Here is a 25,087-nt window from a genome sequence, read left to right as displayed (position 1 = left end):
GAGTTAATTCTCTGCGACCGGGTTTAATGGATTTGGGAGCTTTGGGTCATATTTTAATGATCTGCTGGCAAATTTAGGAGAGGCAGATGCAAGAAATGTAACGTGTGGCGATGTAGAGTGAGGAAGGGTGTCGCACTCCTCAGATCCCTCCAGAGATGTTTGGGTTTCAGTCAGAACACGATCAAACGACGGTCAACATTCAGGCCAGAAAGTTCGGTCTCAGTCTTTTGGGAGTTTCCTTTTTTCCCGCACTGTTGTTACAATAATGGTACTAATTCAGTACAATTCGTTAAAATAGTGAAAATGTCAACATATAAAAGGAGGATTGAGGTGTCAAGCGTAGTTCTGTAATTCATAATTACATTATATTTTAGAATAATATGCTGGAAAATAACCGATGGGGAAAAAAGCTCATCCTAAAATAAAACTGCGGTTCTGTATGTGGCCACACGGGGGCAGCACAGCCGCCTGAATTCCACCGACTAAAGATCAAACATGAACATTAAATGATCTTAAAACTTTGGACGCATTTGGGACGCGTCTAAATGTGTGAATGTCAGGCGATATATGCACTAAATATATGTTGAGTAATCCGGAAATCACACGACAAAAAAGAAGCACCCACTTTACTTCCGTATGGTGCCGTATGTTCGGGTCTGGACGACTGGTCCAACTCATGATAAACGAGTTCTAAACGAAAGGAGAAACGATCAGTTATAAGACAAGTTCCATCTCGCGGAATATTTGATCTTTAGGCAGAAACCCGCTTTCTGTTTGGAGAATTTGTCAGAAAAGAGTGAACCCGACAACCACCAGCCTCAGACGGTCAAAATTCATTTAATCTTCACGTACTAAAATCAACACAAAATCAGTCAAATATGCAATATTACATGCTTTATTCAAGCCTGCTGTTGTGTCTGGCACCAGCATGTTTTCAAACCAAATAGGATGCAACAGGAGTCCGGGGACTAAAGCCGAACACGCTCGTTTGATTAAAAATATAAAATAGGATCAACGCAACAGCAGTGCAAAAGATGTGCAGAAAATATTCTTTGCAGTGCCACAGAAAAAATGTCAACATAAATCTTTTGCCTTAAAATAAAAAAAAAAACGACGTCTGCATCCGACAGAACCCTCCAGTCAGCCCAGTATGAGGGAGCCGCCCGTGTGGAGCCAAACTGGAAATAAAGCAGCCAGCCCAAAGCAGAGAGAACGCTCTAATAATGATGAACAATTCCTACACAACAACAACAGGCACACGCCCCAATAAGAACACATATACAGAATCAGATCAAAAATGCCTGTTTTCGTCGTTTCATGTAAACAAACTTCCTCAAACCGTCGTTAGTGGAGCTGACTGAGCGACTGGGATGTGACCTGATGACCTGTGTCCAAGGTAGTACCTGTACTAATAAAGTGCTAATACACCACGGCTGGTGTGCTCCGGCCACAATATTCTGGTGTCATACAAAATAATAATAATAATAAGAAGAAGAAACAGGTGAGGGTGACCCCCAGGTGAACCAAACCCTTCAAAAATGCTGTTGCTTTGGGTCGATCGTGATGGTTTTTATACTGAATAAATACTTCAGCTCCGCTCTGACATCTCTGATCCAGACACCAGATTTTAAAATCCAAATATAAAACGTGTTGAGATTTTAAAGAGAGAGAGTGACAGAAAGAGAGAGGGCGAGAGAGAGAGACAGCAAGAGACCAGGCCCTGGTCCCAGGGATCAATCCAACGGTTCAAAAAGTCCGAGCTCAGCTCCTCAAGGCGGGAACGTCGGTGCGGGGAAAGACGGGAAGCTTTAAAGGCAATAAATAGTTTTTGTTCAGAACAAAAAAAGAACTGCAGAGGGAAAATGGAAACCCGGTCCCCGGGGTCAGTCTTTGAGGCGGAGCCTCTTAGCTTCATCCTGCAGCGCCCGACAGGCTGGGCGGGGCGGCGCCGGGCCCTCCTCCTGCTCCCGCTCCTCCCGCTCCTCCGACCCAGCTAGATCTTGGTCACGTAGTTGTTGGGGAACAGTCCCTGTTTTCCACGAAGGCGGCCCGTCCACCAGCCCGAAGCATCTGAACAGACAGGAGAGCTCAGCGCTGACCTTTGCCCCCACGAGAAGCACGAATAACGGCGGCGTGCGTCCGCGTCTCACCCTCTTTGATGATGTCGATGACGTCGTCGGCGTTGAAGCTGAGCTCGTCGGTGTCCTGGGCGTCGTAGGCGTACAGAGCTTTACACTGCGGGACCTGGGGTTTGGGTTTGGGTGCGGGTTTGGGGCGTCCTCCGCCGGGCGCGGGCCTGCTGACCGATGCTCGGTGAGCTCTGGTGGGACATCACGTACAAATGTCCGAACGTCAACATTTAAAGATCGCCGGCGAAAACATGCGGCAGGGAAATCAGAAGAAGGTGAAAAGAATTCTTCCCCAAAATGCTTCACGTGATCACCATCCTGCACAGCTACTGCTGGAGTATAGTGTCAGACACAGACAACGGTCATTTATTTGTGCTTAATAAAGATACAGATTGCTTTTTCTGGGTTTTTTTTTTTTAAATCCTCCAAATAAATGCAGTAATTCCCCAAACCGCCACAAGATGGTGATAGTGGACGCGAAAATGCGGCGAGCCGAACAGAACCAGCACTCAGCTTCACGGCTATTGGGCAGTTTATTCCAAACTAAATCCCAACTCTAATGATCAAAACTAGCCTTCAGCGGAGGGCCACAGCGGGAATTCTGTTTTCAGGATCTTTTATCAATGAAATAAAAGATCCGTCGCCGTCACATCAAGAATTCCCATTTGATGCTTCGGAGTGAGAATCGGCAGGAAAGGAAACATCGGCCTCCCGTGGCCGGAGAGACCACCCCCCCCCCCCCCCCCCCCGACACTGCACACACCCTGACTCACATGTCTCCATTTGCGACTGGTCCTCTCCCTCCGTGACTACAAAAGAATAAATCATCCACGTGACGCTGAAGTTGCAGAAATGACAGAAACACAAGCCTGCACGCGTGCGGCCGCCATGAATGTGACGAGACACGAGCCCGACAAAATAAAAGCACGCGAATAGAAGCGCCTGGTTCGGCGTTCGCGTCCCCAGACGCGCGCTACTGTGTGGCCTCCTCACCCAGCGGCTCCTTGCTCCGGCACCCTCAGACAGTCCAGGTTGGGCTGCTGCCTGCTGCCGCCGCGCTGCTTCGGCGGGTTGAGGTTGTTAGGGAGGAAGGGCCGCGTGGCGTTGCTGTGGGAGGAGCCTCTCTGGCCGTGCGCCTGCAGGTTCCTCTGATTGGCCAGGTGGTTGGTGTTTTTAAGGGCGCCGTTTTGATGAGCGGCTGCAGACATACGGAGAAGTTCCAGTTCCAGCCGCAGATGTGGAAAATAACCTGGAATCCCGCGACCCGGGTGAGCGTTACCTGGAGGTCCAGGCGCCGACCGAGACGGGATGTTCTGGTGCGTTCTGGAGACGTTAGAGTGACCCTGGCTAAAGTTCTTCCTCGTGGGGCCTGAGGAGGAGATTAGGGAAGCACAGACAGCAGATTATTGGAGGAAACACGGCGGCGTCCAACACTTACTTCCAAGACACCAGCACTTACGGGTGTTTCTGGGGAGGCCCGGTCCGATGCTGACCTGCAGGGATTTGCTGGAAGGCCTCAGTACCGGCAGGTCTCCTTGACCCTGAACGAACAAGACCTGCCGGGAGCCGCCCCCGCTCAAGAAGCCCCAGTTTTCCTTTTTCAACTTCATCTCCAGTCTGAGGAGCAGAAGGAGAGCTCGGTCAGAGGAGAGCGTCTGGACCAGGACCGACCCAGAACAGCCACAATAATAACGATCGGCAGAGGCTCCGCTCACGCACGTGTTGTTAAACTTGAGCGGTAACTTCCTCTGAGTTTTCTCCTCGACGCGGCGAGCCAGCAGGCTGATGAACTCCGTCTTGAAGACGCACTCCAGCAGGCTGTCGTACTCCTGCTCGTGCAGGATCATGAAGTCGTCCTGCATCGTGCTGCAAAAGAAAACCGACCCCGAAACATCAACATAGCCCACGACCAAGGGTGGAACCTGAACCGTCCGGAAAAGAGAGGAAAGAAACCAACGGGGTTTCTTTGGGGCGTTGAGGCGGAGCTTCGGTGGAGGTTCAGACGGACACTCGGCATCGTCTTTCACATTAGCATGCTAACACAGAGGGGGCTCACATCTAAAGGGCGAGGACGGCCCGTGCCTGGGAGCCACACAGGGATACTTTGTTCCTCGCCCTCAAGTGAGGCTTCTTAAACCTGCTTCTGTCCTTATTGCGCCACCTGGTCCATATTACCCCTCTGATGCAAAAGCCACATGCTCAGGCTGACTCTCAAACTATTTACTGAGACTTTTAATGACAACAAAGGCCCCGCACGTCTTTCGGCTCCTTTTATTTTCCTCTCCTTCGCAGTAAACGGGAATGTTTGCGACTCCGTGTTACTGCAGTAACATATGTGAGATCTATACACGGGGGGGGGCTTTAATTCCCTCCACATGCTTCGCCTTTTCCCCCATTTCGTGACATTTACGGGCAGCACGCAAACAGTTGGGATTGGAAATCCAGACCCCGGCTTTGAAGCGGTCCCGTGACTCGGAGCGCTAAAACGACATCGCCGGGTTTTCCGGGGGCTCCGAGATTATTACGGCTTGGCGGGGGGCCCGTACCTGAGCGACACAGCCAGAATCTTCTCCACGTCAATCCGCCTCTTCAGCACTTCTGTCACCTGACCTTTCTCCGGGCCCTGCTTCACCTTTTCTCTCCCGATCAGGTACACGGCCTTCGGGGTCAGGATCAGGTCCCTCTTGATCCCCTGGGCGGGAAAGCGGGACGGTTGGTGGTGAATCTGCCGCTGGCGTCCGCAGACGCGGCACGCGGACACTGACCTTGAAGCGCCGGTCGTATTTCGTGACTTTGTCCGCAAAGTCGATCTTTTCCCTCTTGCCCAGGAACTGCCGGAGCTCGGGCCTGTCCTCCATGCCCAGGTAGTCACCTACGAAGTTCCTGTTCAGGCTGTGCCGCCGCCGCTCCTTCCTGTTCAGCAGCAGGTCGGACGCTGGGCGAACCACCAGACAGTTAGAGGCCGGACGGGGGAGATGCGGGAGAACCAACAACGCCGCCCACTTTTCTCACCTTCCTCCCTCATCTGGACGTACTTCTTGCGGGCTACGTACTTCCTCCAGGCCTTCTGGATGGTCCTGGCGTAGCCGTCAAACTTGCGGTCTCGGGTCTCCTCTAAGAGGAAGAGCTGCAGATACAGATGGAGAGAGGCAGCGGTGAGAGGCCGGACACACGGCTGACAGTGTGGATGAGCCAGGAGGAGGCTAAAGGACACAGAGGAAGATTTACAACCCGGAAAAACCAGGCTGAGGAATATCCAAAACACAGAATTCCACACACGGGGCCGAGTAAATGGCGACAACTCCTCCCCTAAAAACGGCCGTTCTGACATTTACCGGCACATCACTTCTTGATTCTGCTCCGTCCTCACGGGCCTCTGTCATTTCCTTTCGGGTCTCTGAACATGCAATCAGGCTCCGAGGCCTCCTCCCCTCAGACTAAACATCCTGCCCTCCGCTCTACCGGCCCGGCAGCAACACCAGCAGCAATGGACCGCTGGGCCGACGGCGATGATGGGAACAAATCACTAACTCAGAGCAGACGATTGTCCACAAAAGGCTGTGTGTGTGTGTGTGTGTGTGTGTGTGTGTGTGTGTGTGTGTGTGAGTGTGTGTGTGGGCGTCCTGTGAGTCACTGACTGAGACGGTGACGCACCGTAAACACTGAGACGTTTGAAAAACACTTTGCAGCTGGTTTTAAATTAGTTTTGGGCCGATGATTAACCCCGTTGCTCGGGTCACAGCCACAGCGTCAGCTAACGTCGAGCTAACGTCGCGCTAACGAAACCGTCTCTAATGAAGCAGGTGTTACGGGAGATCCACGCCGGGCTGCACCGTGGCTCGTCTGTCACCGCCATAATGAAACGTCTGCGCTGAGCAAACTTTCCTTATTAACTCCGACACCAGCGCCTGGTTCCCGTCCCTGATGAGCCGCTGTCACATCAGATCGCACGGGCTTGTTTTGAGAAGCTTCATCAGAACTCCTCGCTGATCTGGGCCCTGAAACTGGTGGCGGGGGGTGGGGGGGCTGAATGAGGGAAGTCATTGAGGATCAGCTGGAGGGACCACGCTGAACCAAAGATGCCTGTGTGTCTGCTCCCACACACGCCCGCTTGTTTGCCCCTCATGTGTACCGATATTAATGCGTCGGCGGAGCCGCACAACCGCTGCTTTCAGGGGAGAAGCGTGAAAAAGAAAATAGTTCTGGTGGAAAAATACAGGCCTTCACGACCCCCCTCCCCGACCCCAACAGCACGCGCTTGTTTTAGCCGACGTCGGCGCCGACGTGGTTCAAAGGTCGGCTTCGGTCCCCAAGTGGAGCCCGTTTATGGCGTCAGAACAGAGAAGGATGAAGCGAAGCAGCGGCGAGCGAGAGGCTGAAGCCCGGCCCGACGTACCGACTCGGGGGCTTTGATGAAGATCTTTGTTCGTCCGAGCTGGAACTGGTCCTGGTCCATGTTGACGGAGCGCAGCAGGTGAAGGACCCCTTGCTTTTCGTCTCCTCGCCACGTCGGCCACGACTCTCTCGTCAGGATGGCGTACCTGAGCAGAGACGGGAGGCGGAGACGAGACTTTCAGCGCATTTACAGTTACGAGCCTTCGTCGTCCATCGGTCACATGGCCAACCAGACCCGGCTGCGTGGGTTAAAGGTCAGGCACGCTACCTGTTGAGGAACTTCCTGAAGACTCTGCGGTAGGCGTAGCCAGCACGCCGCACCCTGATGTTCTCCTTCAGACCCAGATACTCCACCTGGTGCTTCACTCTGAGCAGCAAAATGAAAACATTTGGCATTGTACCAAATATACTTTAGTTGGAACGTTGGGATTTGTTTAAAATCGCATCAGCGGGGACAGAATCGGGGGTAAACGCTGCACGCCGGAGCGGATCCCAGCTCCATCGATGGGAGCGGGAATCACGGCTCATTGTGTGCAGAGCAGCAGCAAATTGACAGATTTTTCCTCCAACAAAGACATTAAGAACGACTTGGTCGGCTCAGGCTTCCTGTGAGAACAAGAGCGCTCCTAATTAACCAGCTGCCCCGCCACCGACTCACAACAGGAAGGTCAGGGAACAATACGGCGGCACAAAGGGGAACGCGTGACGCTCGCCGCCCCGAGCAGCGGCCTCCGACACATGAGTCGAGCGGCCGGGATTCCCAAACTCACCGGCTCTCTTCCCAGTCTCTCGGCTTCTTGGTCTCGTTGGGCTTGATGCAGCGGATGTAGTGTGGCGTGCACTTCATCAGCGTGCTCACCAGGTCGTTGGCCTGTTTCTATGACGACAGAGGAGGGGGGGGGGGCAGCGGGAGGTTAACCTCTCCGGATGGACGGGTGGTCGCTTTTCCCGCGCTCGCCACCGGAGGCGTACCTTTATTTTGCTGCCTGCCGTCGTGGGCCGGCCTTTCTTGTCAGCGTTCAGGTTTTCTGGAAACAGCGCTCGGATGAAGTTGCTGGTGGAGGACACAAAGTTTGTGAACAGACGTGAAAACACGGTCGGGTTTCTGTGGGAGCCGAGAGCAGGAACGTAGTTAATGATTAAACCAGAAAGGTCCTTTAAATTCCTGAAGGCTTCAGGAGGGTCACAGATGGGGGCCGGGGGAACACAAGGGGCGTGTGTGTGTGTGTGTGTGTGTGTGTGTGTCCTTGTACAAATATCTTTCTGTTCAGCATATTTGCTCTTAGATAAAATAAAACAAAGGATTCCACACGTGCTCCATGGCGATGATCAAAATGTCGCTTTAAAGGCTGAGTGTGTGAGGACTGAGGGGTTTTGGAGCCACCTTTAGATACAGATACAAAACGTACACAGCAAAAAAAAGAAATCCAGAACGCGACGAGACAACGGACTGAAGTTATCAAGGGACTTTACCCGTCCTCTGGTTTTGGTCTGACTTCTCCTGAACTGCTGAGCCACAATGTTCTCATTCATGACAACGATTTAGGAACTCTTGGATTCGGCTGCGGGTCAGCAGGTTCCAGTGTTAAAAACAAAAGTGTTAGAGCAGCAGTTAGGGTGCCTGAAGGGGCTTTCTCAGACCGAATGACGCCATAAATTCACTCACACAACAGTGAAGTTGCATTGTGAACTGTAAAATTAGCAATTTTGGGGGTCTTATTTATCAGCAGCGTCCAGGGGGGCAGCCTGAGTCAAGCTTCCCTGACAGGCTGTCTGTTCTGGGAGGACAAAAACTGCTGCTTTGGCTCATTCCAGAAGAGCTCATCGTTTTACTTTTGCTGTAAATGCGTGATTTTGTGTGTTTTAACACACCTCTCGCTCTGGAAAGTTCAGATTTGCCCGGTGTTAAACATCTGGATCGGCAGATGTGTGTAAAGATCTGTTAATAGTGTCCAGCTGACAGGACAGGTCATTCTTTTCGTCTCCGTTTAGCTCTTCCGCTATGGATCGAGGTCTTTCCTTCCAACCCCACTTCCTTTGTGTGTAGCCTTGCCAGCTTTTGTGACCGTTTGCAGCGTAAAGTTCATGTGTGTGTTTTCCAGCACGCGTCCGTAAGGGATTTTTCACATAACCGCCTTTTATGTCTCACAGATTGTGCACACGCGGCCTTCAGGGGGCTACGCAGACAATACAGGCTGTTTGCACAGATGGTCAAAGATACAAAGACAGCCCAAAAAAGCCAGGCGAGGGGGGACAATGATGCCCTGCAGGGAGCCTGGACAGCCACCAGATGCCACCCAGGGCAAAGGGCGGGATAAACCCCAGCCCGAAGTCCCGCGACCGTCCAGATGCAAACGTCTGAATCTCTCATTCGGACTGACTCGATTCTAACCATGTGCATCACAAAAGAAAAGGCTCTTCAGGTCCTCGCGCCAGCGTAACAGGAGCTACTCACATTTCACTGCTCTGCATCAGCTCAATGAGGTCAGTAAAAAGGACGTCTCTGTTCCTCTCGCAGAAACCCTCAGCGTCATAGGACACCTGCGGCAGCCGTAGAGAGAGAGAGAGAGAGGAAAGGCCACAGTTACCAGCGTGCACGAGCTGGACCCGTTTGGAAAGAGCTGATGATGAAACCTGCATGAAAATAGAACATTGTGGCTTCTGCTCTGGCCCAGGTCAACATATTGAGTTTTACAGGAGGAGAAAATGAAGGGTTGCAAATCGACGATTGACACCTCACAGGTTTCACTGTCGAATAAAAGCAGGAATGATTCTCAGTTCTATCAATTAAAGCGCTGGTATCTATTTTTGCCTCTGGAGGAGGAACGTTTCCAGCCACCGTGGGAGTCGAGGCCTCCTCATGGGGCCCAAAGCACGGCGGCCAGCCTGCCACCAAACATCTGGAGACACGATATGGGATCAGGTCCCTGGAATCAATGCTCTGAGGATTATTTCACCGCTACACGAGATGTAAGTGAAACAAGACGTGGAGACGAGAAGGCTTCAAAGAGGCTTGAAGAGGGTCATCGTGGCGAGCAAACAAAAACAATGACATCACAAAACAACAGTGTCATGGAGGCGCGTTCGGAGACGGTGAGACCGAGCTCAAACCGACCTTGCCGGCGTAGTGGTGAATGATGAAGCCCTGGTTCCAGCTGTTGAAGTGCTCGTGCGAGTTGATCTGGACGCGGAGCTTCTGCAGCATCGTCTGGTCGGCGCCCTCGCCCACCGCGTGCATGGTGGCGCACACGTCATCGAGGATGCTCATGATGCCCGGAGGATTCTGCCGGGACATTTCACACTCAGTCTCACAGTATCTGGCCCGAGGCCCGAGGCGTCGGGACGCAGCTCCCCACGGGGGGGCTGGTTTTTAGCCCCCTGTTGGAGATTTCATGGATCACAGATTGAAACTTAGAGCCGTGTTTCACCTTGCTCTCGATGAGATCGCAGACGATCTTGTTGTTGAAGTATTCGATGGGAGTCCACTTGATGCCTTCCTGCACGTACTCCTCCTGAGAAAGAGACCAGAGCGAGACACCGAGCGTGAGGATGGACACACAGAGAACGGTCGGGGGGGGGGGGGGGGGGGGGGGGGGACCTCACCTGCTCCGCCTTCAGGGTGAGCTCAATGAAAATCTGCTGCAGCTTCTCGTTCACAAAGTTGATGCAGAACTGTTCAAATCCGTTTTTCTGATGAGGAGACACGGGCACGAACATGAGGTCAATTCATATATCAGATAATCCCACACAAACAGTTAATATTAAAGTAGCGATGCCGGAATAATCCCAATCCCAACATTGTTCAGTTCGTCCGGTTCCATCAACCATCGGAGGATTTTAATGCTGAACACATAATGAGATTAGAAAAGCATGTTGTCTCAGTCAGGAGACCGAATCTAATCCTCCTACATTACAAATTAGTCTCATCTGTTCAATCTGTTTAAACGCTCGAACCATAAAACCTCCTGATCTCATTTATGTCTTCGAGCAGCTCGACTGAAAGCACCTACCTGGAATATTTCAAAGCCATAAATGTCCAACACTCCGACGTTGAACTCCTGATGATCTTTCACCATGGCCTTGTTGATGGACTGAAATTGAATGATTGTGTGTGTCAGTACAGCTGATCCCAGGTGTGTGTGTGTGTGTGTGTGTGTGTGTGCGCGCCACGCTGCGATGGGCCGTTCATACCTCCACCAGGAAGTCAAACACTCGCGAGTGCAGGGCTTTGGTGAGGGCGTCGCGCGTGTGGCAGGCCTGCTCCACGTTCAGCGTCACGTCGATGGACTCCACGGCGTTCCCCCACTTGCTGTCCATCTTCCGGCTCGTGAGCTTCTCCTTCAGACGGTTCTGCGCGATCCCCAGCAGAAAGGCGGGAAAGGCCAGAACTGTGGAAAGAAAGATGAGACGAGAGCGACCTTCAGGTTCGGAATGACTTGCCAGAGAGCTCTGTGAGATGTTCGTAGTTGCGTGTTTTTCCAATTCTGGCAGGATTGTATTTATTTCCTATAACTAGAAGATGTACAGCAGCAATGAGTTTAGGCTAGTATACGTTGCACACTGCTGTTATATTAATTGTGGTAATTGGGGGGCCGCACTGTGGTCAAACCACCGAAATAAAACGTCCTTTTATCCAGGCTCTAACTTTTAACTGCACGGAGAAAAGAATGGTTTGGCGAGGCTCGTTTGCACCAACCTGAGAGCCCCTCCTGGTCTTATTACAGTGACTCACTTCCCCTAAAAGGAAATGGCTCTCCAGCCTGCAGAGTGGCTGCGTCTGGAAATGTGTGACCGGACTACTGCAGAAGCTCCGCGGCTTCTGACACCGGGCGGCACGACCGACCGCGCGTCCGCTTCAGACGTCGGGGAAGATGTGGCGTGGAGCAAGAAAGGGCTGATTGGATGCAACAGTGGGATATAGACTGGCAGATCATGCAAGTTGGTGTGAGTTTCTGGAACAATGCTCACACAAACAGGTTCCCCCTGCAGGAAATGTGTCAAAATGGAAGTACGGACAATTGAGGCGGGAGCGGGGGGGAAGGGGGGGGACAATAAATGACTCCTGCCTTTGTTTTTACCCCATACGCGAGATGTCTCACCAGATTAAGGAGTGCTGGTGATGGCGGGTAAAAGGACACATTTTACTCTGGTTTATGAGTTTATAACGAAGGATGCACACATTTTTCATCTGTCATCTTCATCATTTATTCTATTTGTGAAGAAGGAACCTTGAACTTCCAGTTCTGTTTGACCCTGAAGCATAAAGAAGGATTTCTTTTATGTCAGGTAACTGCAGACCCACTGGTGCTGCAGCCATGCTACAGCCAGTCCCAAATAAGATTATAAACAGGGGCTATAAGGGATTATAAGCAGGGGGAAACAATCCTGGCAATTTATCTGTAATCTGCACAAAAACGCAGGGTAAAACCCAGTGGGGGGTGGGGGGGGGGCAGGCGCAGCAATTACTATTGTACTGCAGGTTTTGTCCTAAATTCTTGTGTTACTGCTGAGAGATTAATCAACAATAGACCCAAAAAGCTCCGAAAAGACAAGAGCTCAGGGGTCTGGAGCTGACTGAAACAATGCTCATACATAAATGTCCAAAACCGGACCTAAAAATAACCTAAAAAAAAGCACGCCAGCCTAAAATAGCTGTTGTTGCAAGACGGCACGTCATCGCGGGGATCAGGTTCCCTGTAAGTAGCTCAATCAGGCCAGGAACCTGTAGTAGCAGCCTCAACATTTACTTTAACAACAGATGACGCACTGGCTCTGCTGAGCACCTGGCATCATCTGCTGAGGTGTTAGGGGGTGAAGGGGGGGGGGGGGGGGGGGGGGGGGGGGGGGGGAGTAGGTCCGACCCTGCAGTTGAAGCCAGAAGTAAGTGGGACAGGGAAAACAGGAAAAGCAGACATTCAGGCTACGTCTGAGCAGGACTGAGCTCGACTCGATCCTGCATCACACAGACACAGAGCCAAAAAAGGAGACGGGCAACGGCACGGATTCAGATGGATGTGGGGTTTTTTCGTGTAATTTGGAGGTTCGGCCTGTCAGATACAGCCGCTCGTTCCTCTGCAAGGAAACTGGCTGCTGCCCTGCATCAATGCTGCAGCTGTTGCCAGGGCCCAGAACGCGTTCATGTTCCCCGTGCAGGAATGTTTCAACCTCACACATCTACATATAAACACAGGACTTTAGTTCAGGGCCAAATACATTTACGTCAGCTTTCATCCAAAACGCCCAGTCAGCACTAATTTTCCTGGGCTGGGAGGCAAAGCTGGGCGACTCTGCTCGCCCTGGCGCTGCTGTCGTGCTCGTGCGAGGCTCTACTCACACTCCTCACTCTCCACGGCAGCGTAGTTGCCCGCCTCCCTGAAGGTGATGTTCCCCAAGTGCAGGATTCCGGCCACGATCTGCAGCACCATGGCGCGGCCATCCGCCGATATGCCGACCACGCTCATGGCGTGCTGGGAAAACAAAGGAGAAGGTCGGGCGTAAGCTGCGGTTGGGCAATGGTTTACGCACTCCCGCGCCGTTTACGACCTGCAATAACCTCTGTTGCGGTCTCGCCGTTAAAAGAAAACAGTTGGAGAAGCAAACAAAAGAGGGCAAAATAGACGGCGTGAAGTCGGTTAAAGAAAGGCGTTGACCATGGTCTCCTGGAAGTCGCTCTTATCGTTGATGTCGTCCACTTTGTAGGAGCCCGACTGGTTGAGGTAAGTGTAGTAGTCCAGAGTGGTGATGCCCAGGCTGCTCTTCTGCTCCCCGCTCGCTCCTTCTATCAACTGCAGAGCAGGAAGAGAAGCACATGTCGTCTTATATGTCTTTAATCTATGCTGGAAACATACATCTGCTTTTTATTTAGCGTAGCGGCGGTTTCCTGAAATCTCCTGGTTACATTACAAGTCCGTCCAGCACCTCCTGGACCCCTTTTGCAGACCGTTTTCACAACCCAAATCCGTCTCAATCGCTTTTCAGCTCGAAAAAATAAGCAGGTCTCACCTGATAAAATATGTGGAAACTTCTCTCTCCGGGATTCCGCATGACAACGCGTGACTTTTCCAGGAGGAAATTGGAGATTTTGCCTCCATCTGGTTCTCCACCAGAGCTGAACTGGATCTCAAAGTACTTCCCCTGATGGATCGAAACGCATTTATTAACGGGTATAATAAAACTTAAAGCGGCAGGCGGAGCTGATAATCATGTGACCTCATGGGTGAGGTCACCTCAACACACACCGAGTGATTTACAGGGCAGCCACAAAAGTGTGGGATTCATAACAGCCATGAAATGAAGGGAAACATCGTACAAATCTGCTGGAGTTGTTGTTCCGGAGAGTCTTGGCATTACCGAAGGCCTCCAGCAGCGGGTTGGACTGAAGGATGATGTCTTTGACGTGCTGCAAGCACAGAGTTAACGAGCTGTCAGTGACGTGAAAGGCAGGCACACAAATATCAAACCACACACACACGCACACACACACACGCACGCACGCACACACACACACACACACACACACACACACACACACACACACAGCATGGGAAACATTAATCATAAACCTCGTCATTCGTACACGAATAAACTTCCCGTCTTCATATATTTAACTCTTTAAACTGGACTAAATTCCGCTTTTCCAGCAGGGTTAAAAATGTCAAAAAGAAATCCAGATTTTTCCGTGGATCATGTGTGAATATGACAGATCAGTGATCTGATACCCGTGAACAACCGTGTGAAGATGCAGGCTGCGTGTGATTGTGTTTGGGCGTCCACTTTGAACCGTCACTGGGACAAACAAACCGGTTTTACGAGTGTGGCGAGTCGCAGCTCCGAGCGGCGTCCATTAGATAACCAGCGGACGCGCTCGCCGCTCACGTGGAGCCGACAGCCGCCCGCCCGGAGATGATTTCTGCAGCTCTGATCTGATCCAGACCTATAAATCGCCTGTCATTGCGGCGCAGGTCTTTCCTCCTCAAACATTACGTCTTTACCGGGCTGGAGACCCGAACATCTGCTGGTTTGGAGACCTACCAGGATGAACTGGAGGCCGGGTGGAGGAAGAAGGAACGGAGCTGCTTTTCAGAGCGGGAGGGTGTGCGTGAAAAACACGTGTGGCGTTCAATGAACCCGAGCACGTGGGGAATGTCAGACATCTTGTGCAGTGGCTGCGTACAAACTGTTCTACCGTGGAGGGAGCACAGAAGAAGAGCAGCTCTTACCTGGACCTTGGATCCACCCCCTGACACCCTGGAGATGTAGCCCATGATATACTTGGCCGCCACCGTCTTCCCGGCGCCGCTCTCTCCGCTGACGGACACACACAGATGAACACACACAGATGAACACACAGATGAACACACACATGAACACACACAGATGAACACACACAGATGAACACACAGATGAACACACACAGATGAACACACAGATGAACACACACACATGAACACACACAGATGAACACACACAGATGAACACACAGATGAGAGCTGCTGCCATCTCACATGTAGCATCATATCTGTGGAAGCCATTATTTGTCCTCCTGTTTCTGGTCCCCAAAGGGGGAAAGAAAGCTTTAAGGTTCTCGGCAACTAAATCTTGGAATAATTTAAGTCTGACCTTCAACTTCTAGACTTGTTTACCCTGAAACGAGTTCACAGCTCTGGAAAAATGTCTGGAATTCCTGTTGACTGTTACTTTGACTAGGAAAAAAACGTAGCCGCCTTGTAAACGATCCTTAATCGCAGTGAGTAATATAATTAGAAGATTAGATGTCTCTGAGCATATTTGGCATTTTAACAGGGATATACAAACATTTATACCTTATTTATGTTAATTTCTTTGTCCTAATTTAGAATAAACGGGGGAAAAAAACAGGATATTCCCCAAAACCTGTGGTACTGTAAAATTCCAGCTTCCTCTTTGTGGCGATATCACGCAGCCAGTGTGACACCCCCCCCCCCCCCCCCCCCAGACCACACTGCCCATCCAGCAGTTCGCTGCAGCTTTTGTTTACCGAGATCACGAAAACCATTTCCCTGCTTTTGTTTGCGGATCTGGTCGATCATAAAATCCACTTGGGCTCCTTTTTTTGTGGGAACCTGAACGAGTAACTGCTGGCTGTCCAAACAACAGCTGGTGAAAGTGCTGAAGCGGGCCTTATTCATCATGAGGTAAGCACTACAGTGGCCGTGTTGCTCAGGTGACTGGACCAGAGGATTAAGCCTCAACCATGACGCCGCGCTGTTCTCTCTGTGGGGGCTGCAGCTCAAACGCAGCAAAAACACTCCGACGTGCTGCCGCAGCACCTAAAAAGTTCCCTAAATCTCACACTGAAGGCTGGCTTTGGTCAATTTGAGAGGAAAAATAACAACTCGTGGCCGTTTCCCCTGAACCGGCATTCATTTGGGAATCAAAATGAAGCAGTCAGCCGAACGCAGCGATGTGGTTAAACCTGCTCCGGCGTCCCTCCCCGGCCGGCTTCGATGACGTCGTGACTACGATGCGATCTTAAAGCAGCCAAGAAGGACAAAGTGACTCTCACCTGATGATGACGCACTGGTTCTCACGGTCAATCATCATGTTTCTGTACATGTTGTCGGCCAGGGCGTAGATGTGGGGGGGGTTCTCGTACTGAGCCTGAGAAGAGACGTCAGTAACAATGAGAGGAAACAGTAAATATTGTCAATCTCTACAACGCTGGGAGAAACGTTGTGGTCGATTCCTTCCAGATCGGAGTGACATAAGCTCCAAAAGTTTGAAAGATCTGAAATTTCTTCCTGTGGATTCAGCTGATAAGGCTGCAGGAGCCGGGGAGCCGGCCCACAGCGCCGATAAACGGTTACAGTCGGCCAGCGGAGTGTTTCCATAGGATTTGAAGTCGTTGATCGTGTTCCTGGATTAAAGAGACGGAGTCGCTCTGGTCTCAGCAGACTGCTGTGAAGAGCCTGCCAGACCTTCTCCACGGTCGAGTCGGGTTTCTGACAGCATCATCTGCGCCAGCACGCTGGAAAGTTCTCACTTCAGCTAGCCCGCTTCATCTCCAGCCCTTTGTCTGTCGCCACCGCCATCTTAAACACGCCAGCGGTCGGCGTCTGTGCAGCCCGGCAGTGAGTTTCCGCCCTTCTTTTGTGCAAGAGAAACATAGAACACAACCAAAAACTTACCGCTCCCTGGTACATTTCAACTTCCTTTTCTCCAAAGTACGGCATCTGCTTGAAAGGGTTGACGGAGATGAGCACAGGGCCGATGTACGTCTGGAGGGTTTTTATATTAAAGAACATAAACACAACAAATGGCCTCTTTTTGGGAACCCAAATCTTCACTTTTAAGGTTCAGGGCTCAGATTTGAGATGTCCCATGAGGAGATTCGAGGTTTATGAAATCATCCCACTATTTCCAAACCATAAGAAATGTATCTTCTATAGCAGAGGTGCAACATTAATGACCACCGAGGTTCATCTTTGAGGCAGTTTGTCCTGTCCAGGCCACTGTAGCAGCACTGTGGACCCGTGTCAATATTAGCAGGAGCTAAAAGAATGAAAACACTAATAAAGACTGCGACTACTATGATGAGATTAGCAATGAAAACAAATTAAAAGCATGTCTGTGTATATTAAAGTTGATTTTAGGTCCCACTCAGACGGGGGAGCGGAGCAGCGGGGGCAGCGAGTTCCATGGAGCTGCAGAGTCATGTGACACGGAGGTTTTTACGGCCAAATGCAGCTCGAGGAAAAATAAAGCTGCTATTGTGGGTGGCCTCCGGTGACCCGCGGCCCCCGGCGGCTCAATCACAACCTGCCATCGTACGCCGAACAACAGTCTGAGCGGCGGATGAACTGCACGCCATGTGTGAACCCCTTATTGGCGCGAGAGGTTGCGAGCGACCCGTTTCTGTACATTAGAGCCTCACACGTCCCACCCCGCTGGCGTTTGACGCCGCGGCGAGATGAGACCAGAGTAAATGGCAGGAGGGCTACACAGAAGGAGCCTTTGGACCCTGCTCACACTGGAGCAGCGTTCCCACCAAACAGTGAGTTATTACTCACTGCTGCAGTGACGCTGTGTACGAGCATTCATCCCTTCTGGGAAAGACGGGGGGGGGGGGGGGGGGGGGGGGGGGGGGCAGATATGTATCACCACCCTGTGAGCTGCGATCAAGGATACAAAGATGTAGTCATCCATGTATCTCTTCTTGAGGTTTTCCACGATGGCGTCCTCGTTGATCTTGCTGAGCAGCACCATGTCGTCCACGCCGCTGTGCTTGACATTATGGCTCTGCCAGTGGTACCGGTAGTGCCCCCGGCTCCCCTGCAACAAAGCACAGCGTACGATTGTTAGCGCTCAAAGGGAGACAATGACACAGCGGACGAATCGAGAGCCAGGTCAAGGTGACACAGAAACGGGGACAATGAATGGATAAGGGAGCGCGGTCACATGACTGCGGTAGACAAAATGAAGGCCAGAGGGGACATCGCCGCCTGATAAGTGGCGGTATTCCCAGATGTGGTTTGTGTTATTTTTTCTGGTTTTAAAGGTGATCCAAATGTTTGGTTTTTTTTTAATTATTATCTAAAGCCAAACAAGCTGGTTTCTCTCTAAATTCTTCTTCTTTTATTTAAGGTGACAACTGAGATCATCCGTCATGTGCTGTGAGTTAGTGTCATCTGGCTACTATGGATCCAGGTCACCAGCGTGCTGTCAATACTGAGTCTCTTTGTCTTGCCAGTAACATCTATCATCACATTTTTACTATTACGTATGAGAACGGAACAAATGTCTTATTTTTATCGTGCTGTTTAGCTGCTCGGCTGCCTAGAAGAGCTGGTATTCTGGCTATTCCTCTTGGTTATTGGAGTAAAGGTGATTAGGACTTCAGTCCATCTTGACAAAATGGGAAAATCATTATAAATTATCCCATATTAGGGATTATGGTCATTTTTGACAGAGAAAACAGAGAAACCAGATACTTTTTACAACTCAGAGTTTATCAAATCAGAGAAGCTGGTAACTTTTGCCGTTTCTGAACTGGTTTCGTCAGGAGGAAGGCAGCTTGGCTGCTTTAGTCCTCCAAATCCCCAAGCATGGACACGTTTTACTGGGATTTAGGGGCTGGAGAGAACGATGACACAGCCGGTGACATCAGGCCGAGGGTCAGAAACCATTCCTGATGACGGAATCTGAATCTTCAGCTGTGTGGCGGGTAGAGAAAGACAGAAGCACACATTCGTACCACCTATCGTGACCCTTGATTCATTGGGAAAGTCTCCTCCAAAAAAACGGGTCAAATCTGACTTTGTGCGTTTGAAAAGCAAAGAATAAGAAGCAGTAATCCTCAAAGGACACTGTCTGCATATGCAGCGCCAAGGATACATGATGTTTTCATGAGCAGAACTGTTTCTCATACTATAGTGGTCAGAAGTGAACGGGCTATATTTAACCTTCGCTATGTTTGGAATCACAGTGTACACATTCAGAGGGGGAGAGGCAATAAGCTGAAGAAATAGGAGGTTTACGTCAAACACTCTGGGGACGCTTCATCTGTTTTGATTTTGGCCAGATTTTAATGACGCTGGAGGACGGAGGGAGTCGCGACTCAGGAAAGGAGGGCTGCTCAGTGACGCCTGGGAGTTGCCTGAAACAAGCAAATTGCTGCTGAGCAGCACCAGGGCAGAGCCTGAATGGTTAGAATTTATAATCCACATGTGAGTTTTTCACTCCAACAGTCTTTGACAGTGAGTTCTGCTGTGATCCAGCCTTTCAACCAGGAATCATGAGTACAAATCACCCTAAATTACAAGGACAAACCCAAAAGTTAAGACAAAACAAGTGTTTCAACATCTTAATAAAATGTTGTTTAGTCAATTCTAAATATACATGATGCGAGACTATTGATAAAAATAATAAAAGCAAGTTTTTTCCCCCAGAATTTTGATATTTTGATGCTCAAGTGTAAGGCTGGGGGCTCAAACTGCACATAAACAAGCACGCACACCCCCCCAGAGGGGACACAGAGTCTACGGTGACTATAACAACGGCATCACTATGATACCTCAGCCCTCCTCCAGAACCTAACAACACGCAGCTTCACTAAATACTCGGCATCAATGTCACAAATTCCATGTGTTCACAGAGTGTAAAGACGTAGAACAGCACACTAGTATCAGTTTGATCAGATGTTGCTCTCAGAATATGACCAAACCAAACTGCGGGAACAGACTTTTTCCCAGAAGTTGAGGAATTACGAAGGAATTTCAATAGGCGTCCTGATCCATAAGCCCAGGGTTTCCCTTCATGCAAATACCATTGCCATATATGGAGAGCGCAGCGCGGCTCTGGCTCCGGGTACAGGAAATGGCTGGGTTTGATTCAGTCATAAGCGACACTTTTCCCCTCGTTTCTCCTCCTGGGCCGTCCTCCTTTTCCAAACCAGGGTCTGACACACAGTTCACCGTTTCTGCTCTGCCCACCGAGGCAGAACATGTTTAAGAGCCAAGAGAAGGTTTCCATTTTTTTTTTGGATGAGAAATCAGGGAGGTTTGATAAACCGACTGGGTCAGCTGAAGCTTAGGAATGATGGACTGTACTGTAGGCCCACTACTGAGGATGACTGGATTCTGAGGATTTCAGTGACTGTGAGCACAAGTTTGGCCCGGAGCCGACTGCTTTATCCAACACCCCCCAGCAGATAAGCTGCCGTGCGCTAGATTAGCAGCGCTAACGTGAGCCAGCCTCCTTGACCCGATTCACCGCATCAGTCCAGTCGCAAAGATTAGTCTGATGGTGTGTTTGAGGAAGCACCGATGGGAAAAACTTCCAAAACCATCCGTCACAACACTGTTGACAACACAACACTCACTCGATTATCTTGAGTCAACACAACGGTTTGAAGCTGCTCCCAAACTGATCAGTGACGCGAGTCAATGATAAACCCATCACGACCCAGAGGTCTGGCTCCGTATTCCGAGAATTCCCACGCTGCAGCAGAGCAAACGACTCCAGGCCAAAGAGGAGAATAAAGGAACATGTCTGGTTTCAGTAACAGGAGCTGGTTGCCATGTTGATATGATGTTGTGTCTTCAGGGCAGGGCCGAGCACCGTCCCACCTGCACCGGCAGATCACACGAACCCAAGTAGAAACGACCGTGGAGGACTCGTTCCAGCCTGAACTCCACAAAAGCTCCAGCTGCACGGCGTAAAATAAAACCATGGACACGTACGACCGCTCGTGCACGCGTCACACATCAAACCGCTGCGCGGAGCCGCGTCCATCTTCTCTGATAGCCACAACACCTCCAGGAGAGCTTCCAGCGGAGTCAGAGCGGACCCGTCCCCGCAGCCACGTCTGCCAAGGTTCGGTTCTGAGGAGGGAGACTTCAGCTGGAGGAACCATTCAGCTGACGCCGCCGCCGCCGCCGCCGGACGGATTCATCGCTCACGTTTCTCAAGATGGAACCATTCGAGCCTCTATCCAATGTGAATTTCTAAAGGTTTCGCTGAAATTTGGGAGCAAAAATCCCAGCAAACGCTCCACTAACCAACCCCCCCACACGTGTCTAATGTGTCCAGTGTGATGGCGTCGTCATGCACGGGAGCACATGTGGCACACAAACTGGAGGTTGACCTTTTTTTAAATTTATTTTTTCCAATTTCAACTGTTCAAAACCCCTGTTCCGAACCCACCTCACGCAGCCAGAACAGTGAGTACGAATCACAAGTGTGCGGATCAAAATAAACACAATTTCAGGAGGAGTTACTAATCTGTCTCTACAAATCCACTGACTCAGCCCCGCCACAGGAACCGGGGCCAGAGGCACAACTAATTCAAACCACCTAATTCTGACTTTCCAGTCAGTCATGTCTAAACATACACTCCAGCTGACAAGCCTTTTTGTTTCTAACAGCTTTGCCTCGCTTCCTTCCACTCTTTTCCCCCAGCAGAAATACACACGTGTGTCGTAATACCTCACAATAAAGGTCTTCTTCCCCTCTGTCGATTATATATATATATATATATATATATATATATATATATATAAATATAAAAGGTGCGTATTGTCTCTCTACAGTTTTGCTCTTAGCTCGGCCATAAAACTGCGCTTTTATCTTTATGATTTCGGATGCCGTGCACCGTGAGGAGGAAGTGTTTAACAGCATCTATAGACCAGACCTGCAGCATCTGAGGCTATAAAAGCCAAAAAGGTTTCCAGCGGCTGCTCCTGACTCAGAATCAGAAGCTCCAGACGTATCACTGGAAAACCATCCGAGCAGATAACTGCAGGACAGCTGCCCTGTCCTCATTCCCTATCGGAGGAAGTTGAAAATGCAAATAAACGGCATGCGCGCAAACAAATAAAATAAGGGAACCTTGGCCAAACGATAATTCTGAAACATTTTGCAACGCTTGCTCCCGGTAGGATTGGCTGAAGGGAGACACACGATTCTGTAAAATGCTAAATATGGAACGTCGACCTTCTGTTCCCAGTTTGGAAAACAGGCTGATAAGAGCAATGTGAAGGAAAGCAGTCCTCCTGTTCGCTGCAGCTCACCTCCCAAAATGCACCAATCAGCAGATGACAGGGTAGAGTTACTGATGCAAAGGTGAGAGGACTCAATGTTTTTAAGAATCGCTGAGTTTTACGAAGGATAAAATGCAAAAAAGAGCCATTTCCTTATCAGTATGGGCCAACCATTCCAAACAAGGAGAGCCACTCCCACAGGCAGGAATACACCCTGCACAGGTCATCAGTCCGGTTAGAGTCTCCAATCAGCCTAACGTGCATGTTCTGGGGCTGTGGCTGCACACCGGATTACCTGGACAAACCCAACACAGTACACACAGAAAGACCTGAGCTGGAACTGAACCCAGAACCTTTCAGTCCCTTCACTTCTGAGCTCGGTGTCATTAACTGCGCCAAAAGCAAACTGAATATGTTTATTAATGTGAAACCAAACGAACGTGGCCGTGAACAGGATTATTTACATAGATGGAGCCAAAACACGAGCTGGAAGCGTCTGAAGCCAAACGTCTTCTCATCTTCTCGTCCCCACAACCAGGCGCAGGCCCTCAGTTCTGCAGTGTCCAGCTGCTATAGGCTCCTCCTGACCACAGCGTCTAAATCCCAGGGTTCAACAGTCAACAAGCTGCGTCACAGACCCAGAACAGCTGAGAGGACTTTAATCTTCTTCTTCTGAAGATCAATGGAAACGTTCAACAAACGAGAAGCTCCACCAAAACCCGTGAACACGGAATACAGCGGGAATATCCAACGATGTGGATAAACGGTGCATTTCTGCTCCACAGTCCGTCCAGATGCAAACGCACGCTCCCCAACCTGACGGGGACGTCCTCCCCAGCGAGGAGCAGCCATTTCAACGCCCCCAGAAACATACAGCTTGATTTAAACAGAGATGCAGCGTGGGAGCCGTCGCGGGCGCCCTGGACCGCGGCGGCGCTCCTAATGAGTTCAGCAGGTCGGCCGCACGAGCCTCCGTCCTGTTTTCAGAGCGAGGACTCGAATTCCTGAGCAAAGCTCTGCAGCAGCGGCCGGCTTGAAAATGGAGCGCCAGCTTTGAAATGAAGGGAGGTGGAGGGAGGGTGGTGGTGGTGGTGGTGGGGGGGGACTAATGCAAACCAGCTGCCATCATACTGACTTACTATTCAACATCTGGCAGAAGGAACCATGAGTGATACTGGTGTCTGCCCGTCCAGACGCTTCAGTTGTCAGACTGTTTTCGCTCTGCTCCGCTCCTGCCAATAACCCCTTTAACCCGTCTCTCTTTTGGAAGAGAGAAACACAAAAGAGGACAAACGGTTTTCGCTCGCCTGAAGCAAACTTCCTCCCTCGACCTTTTTTGATGTTGTTCATAACTCTTTCATTTGAACTCAAAGCTGTTTTTGGCCGTCGCTCAAGTTATCCCCCAAGAAGAAAACAGCCCTCCTTCATTTAGCCTAAAATTAAGGCAAACATAAGACACACACACACACACACACACACACACACACACACACACACACACACACAGAGTTAAAATAAGCTTCTAGACCACAAAATTCGACTTTGAATGAGTGAGAATTTCACAACTGTCAAGTAGGAGCACCAATTAAGATGGGATGGGAAATATATATATAAAGGAATATTGTGCTAACTGTGCATTATATAATCGTTGTCCTTTGGGTATGTTTCTAGGCAACGTCACCATCAGGCTGAATGCAGCAGACAGAAAAATAGGAACATGTTTTTGCTGTCTGTTTGATTTTAGGCTGTTAAATATTAACAGGATTAACCCTGGATTAAAAGACCTTTGACAGCCACAATAAAACGCAGATAAAGTTTGAATTAAAGAAGCGGCAAAAATACAATAACAAGGCCACATTCTGAAAACCTCTCCATACCTTAGGTTAGGCGTGTCTGCGACGAGGATGCCATTCCGTGATAACCAGGAAAAACCTGTAATGCCTGCATGCATGCGCGCACACACGCACACAGACAGACAGCAAAGTGCACAGGCAGCGCACACCATTCACCTGATACCTGCTCCCTGGCTGCCTCCACATCCGAACCGGTTTTAAAGACGTGACAGCAGCCAACCCGCAGCATGTAAGCATGTTTTTAGGACACACCAGGTCTGTGACTTTGTCAGTCAACACACAGCTCGGGGTCAGTGCTGGGACCTTCACTGGGACCAGAGACTGTCAGACAGCAAACTACGACGTCTGTAGTTTCCTCACCAAGATACAAGCTGGAATATGAAGAATCGTCACACAGCAGGAGCATTTCCCATTGTTGAGACCAAAAACAACAATAAAGGTTTAGGAAGAGACCAGATCAGTTCAACGAGATTAACAATTCAAATTTGGTGTTCAATTTGGTAGAATTCATGAACAAAGTGGTTGCTTTTTATTGTGGAACTGGTGTTATCTGATGTGTTTATATTCGCATGATACCAGCAGAGTAGGAAATGCCCCATTATAAAAATCACTCACCATCTTCTATTTCCAGTCCAAGTCTCCCGCAAACCCGGTGCTTCTGCCTTGAACTTAAAGCTGTTTCACGTATTTAGAGTTTGGGTAGTAAAAAGTCGCGCTGCTTGAGCCAATCGAAAAAAAGTTCCCCAAAGATATTCCCGAGAAAGTCCTGAAATCCGGATCGTCAGCGGTGTCCTCCGTCCATTGTTGGGGAGGACAGATCAGACTCTGACAGCTCTGGAGCGGCTTGTGCTTCCACAGACAGCCCGGAGAACACGGATCACGACCCGCAAACACCGGCCCCGACACACAACGCAGGAAACGCAGCCAGACGCTCCAATCAAACGCGCCGGATTCATAAATATTCAGAATTCACGGAGCGACTCAACTGCGCATGCGCGTCCCCGGGACTCCCTGTCTGGCTGCGCGCTGCAACTTTCTCTGCATAAAGCACGCTTCTATAGTCACCTCAGGTTAAACTTCAGTTTTACTGTACACTCAGGTATATCACATTCAGAAGATTGGGATTAAACTGTAGAGACTAAAGTAATTCAGGCTCCTCTGGACCAGTGAGCTCGTAATTAGAAGCTTGGTT

The 25,087-nt window shown here is 50.2% G+C and overlaps 1 protein-coding gene across 3 annotated transcripts; it reads right to left on the bottom strand.

Moving 5' to 3' along the window:
• Positions 1–820: 820 nt before the first annotated feature.
• myo1ea (myosin IEa) lies at positions 821–24,815 on the bottom strand. Of its 3 annotated transcripts, none has more exons than XM_011610289.2 (29): positions 24,511–24,815; positions 17,691–17,834; positions 16,691–16,780; positions 16,069–16,163; positions 14,744–14,831; positions 13,834–13,923; positions 13,527–13,658; positions 13,175–13,309; positions 12,859–12,991; positions 10,716–10,912; positions 10,535–10,615; positions 10,128–10,214; positions 9,953–10,036; positions 9,640–9,807; positions 8,980–9,065; positions 7,497–7,578; positions 7,295–7,401; positions 6,793–6,891; positions 6,526–6,670; positions 5,142–5,256; positions 4,895–5,064; positions 4,676–4,821; positions 3,849–3,995; positions 3,589–3,746; positions 3,409–3,498; positions 3,123–3,327; positions 2,903–2,938; positions 2,151–2,320; positions 821–2,070 (listed from the first exon to the last, which is right to left on the bottom strand). In XM_011610289.2, the coding sequence occupies exons 1-29, from the start codon at positions 24,511–24,513 to the stop codon at positions 1,994–1,996; spliced, it is 3,360 nt and encodes a 1,119-aa protein (XP_011608591.1). In that variant the 5' UTR covers positions 24,514–24,815; the 3' UTR covers positions 821–1,993. The 3 variants fall into 3 exon arrangements, with proteins under 3 accessions (XP_011608591.1, XP_029702664.1, XP_029702665.1); XM_029846804.1 differs by lacking the exon at positions 24,511–24,815 and adding an exon at positions 22,507–23,016; XM_029846805.1 differs by lacking the exons at positions 2,903–2,938; positions 24,511–24,815 and adding an exon at positions 22,507–23,014.
• Positions 24,816–25,087: the final 272 nt, after the last annotated feature.

This window comes from Takifugu rubripes, chromosome 13 (genome assembly GCF_901000725.2).
Source record: "Takifugu rubripes chromosome 13, fTakRub1.2, whole genome shotgun sequence".
NCBI lineage: Eukaryota > Metazoa > Chordata > Actinopteri > Tetraodontiformes > Tetraodontidae > Takifugu > Takifugu rubripes.
The sequence above is the reverse complement of the archived record's forward strand: the minus strand, read 5'-3'. Positions and strand labels throughout refer to the sequence as shown.

Excerpts from the sequence above, each read along its gene's own strand:
- myo1ea (XM_029846804.1), bottom strand. The coding sequence starts at position 22,560 with ATGAGAAGACGTTTGGCTTCAGACGCTTCCAGCTCGTGTTTTGGCTCC. Across the intron at positions 12,992-13,174 it reads GCGACTTCCAGGAGACCATG|CACGCCATGAGCGTGGTCGG; the intron begins GTCAACGCCTTT and ends TTGTTTTCCCAG. Across the intron at positions 2,071-2,150 it reads CATCGACATCATCAAAGAGG|ATGCTTCGGGCTGGTGGACG; the intron begins GTGAGACGCGGA and ends CTGTCTGTTCAG.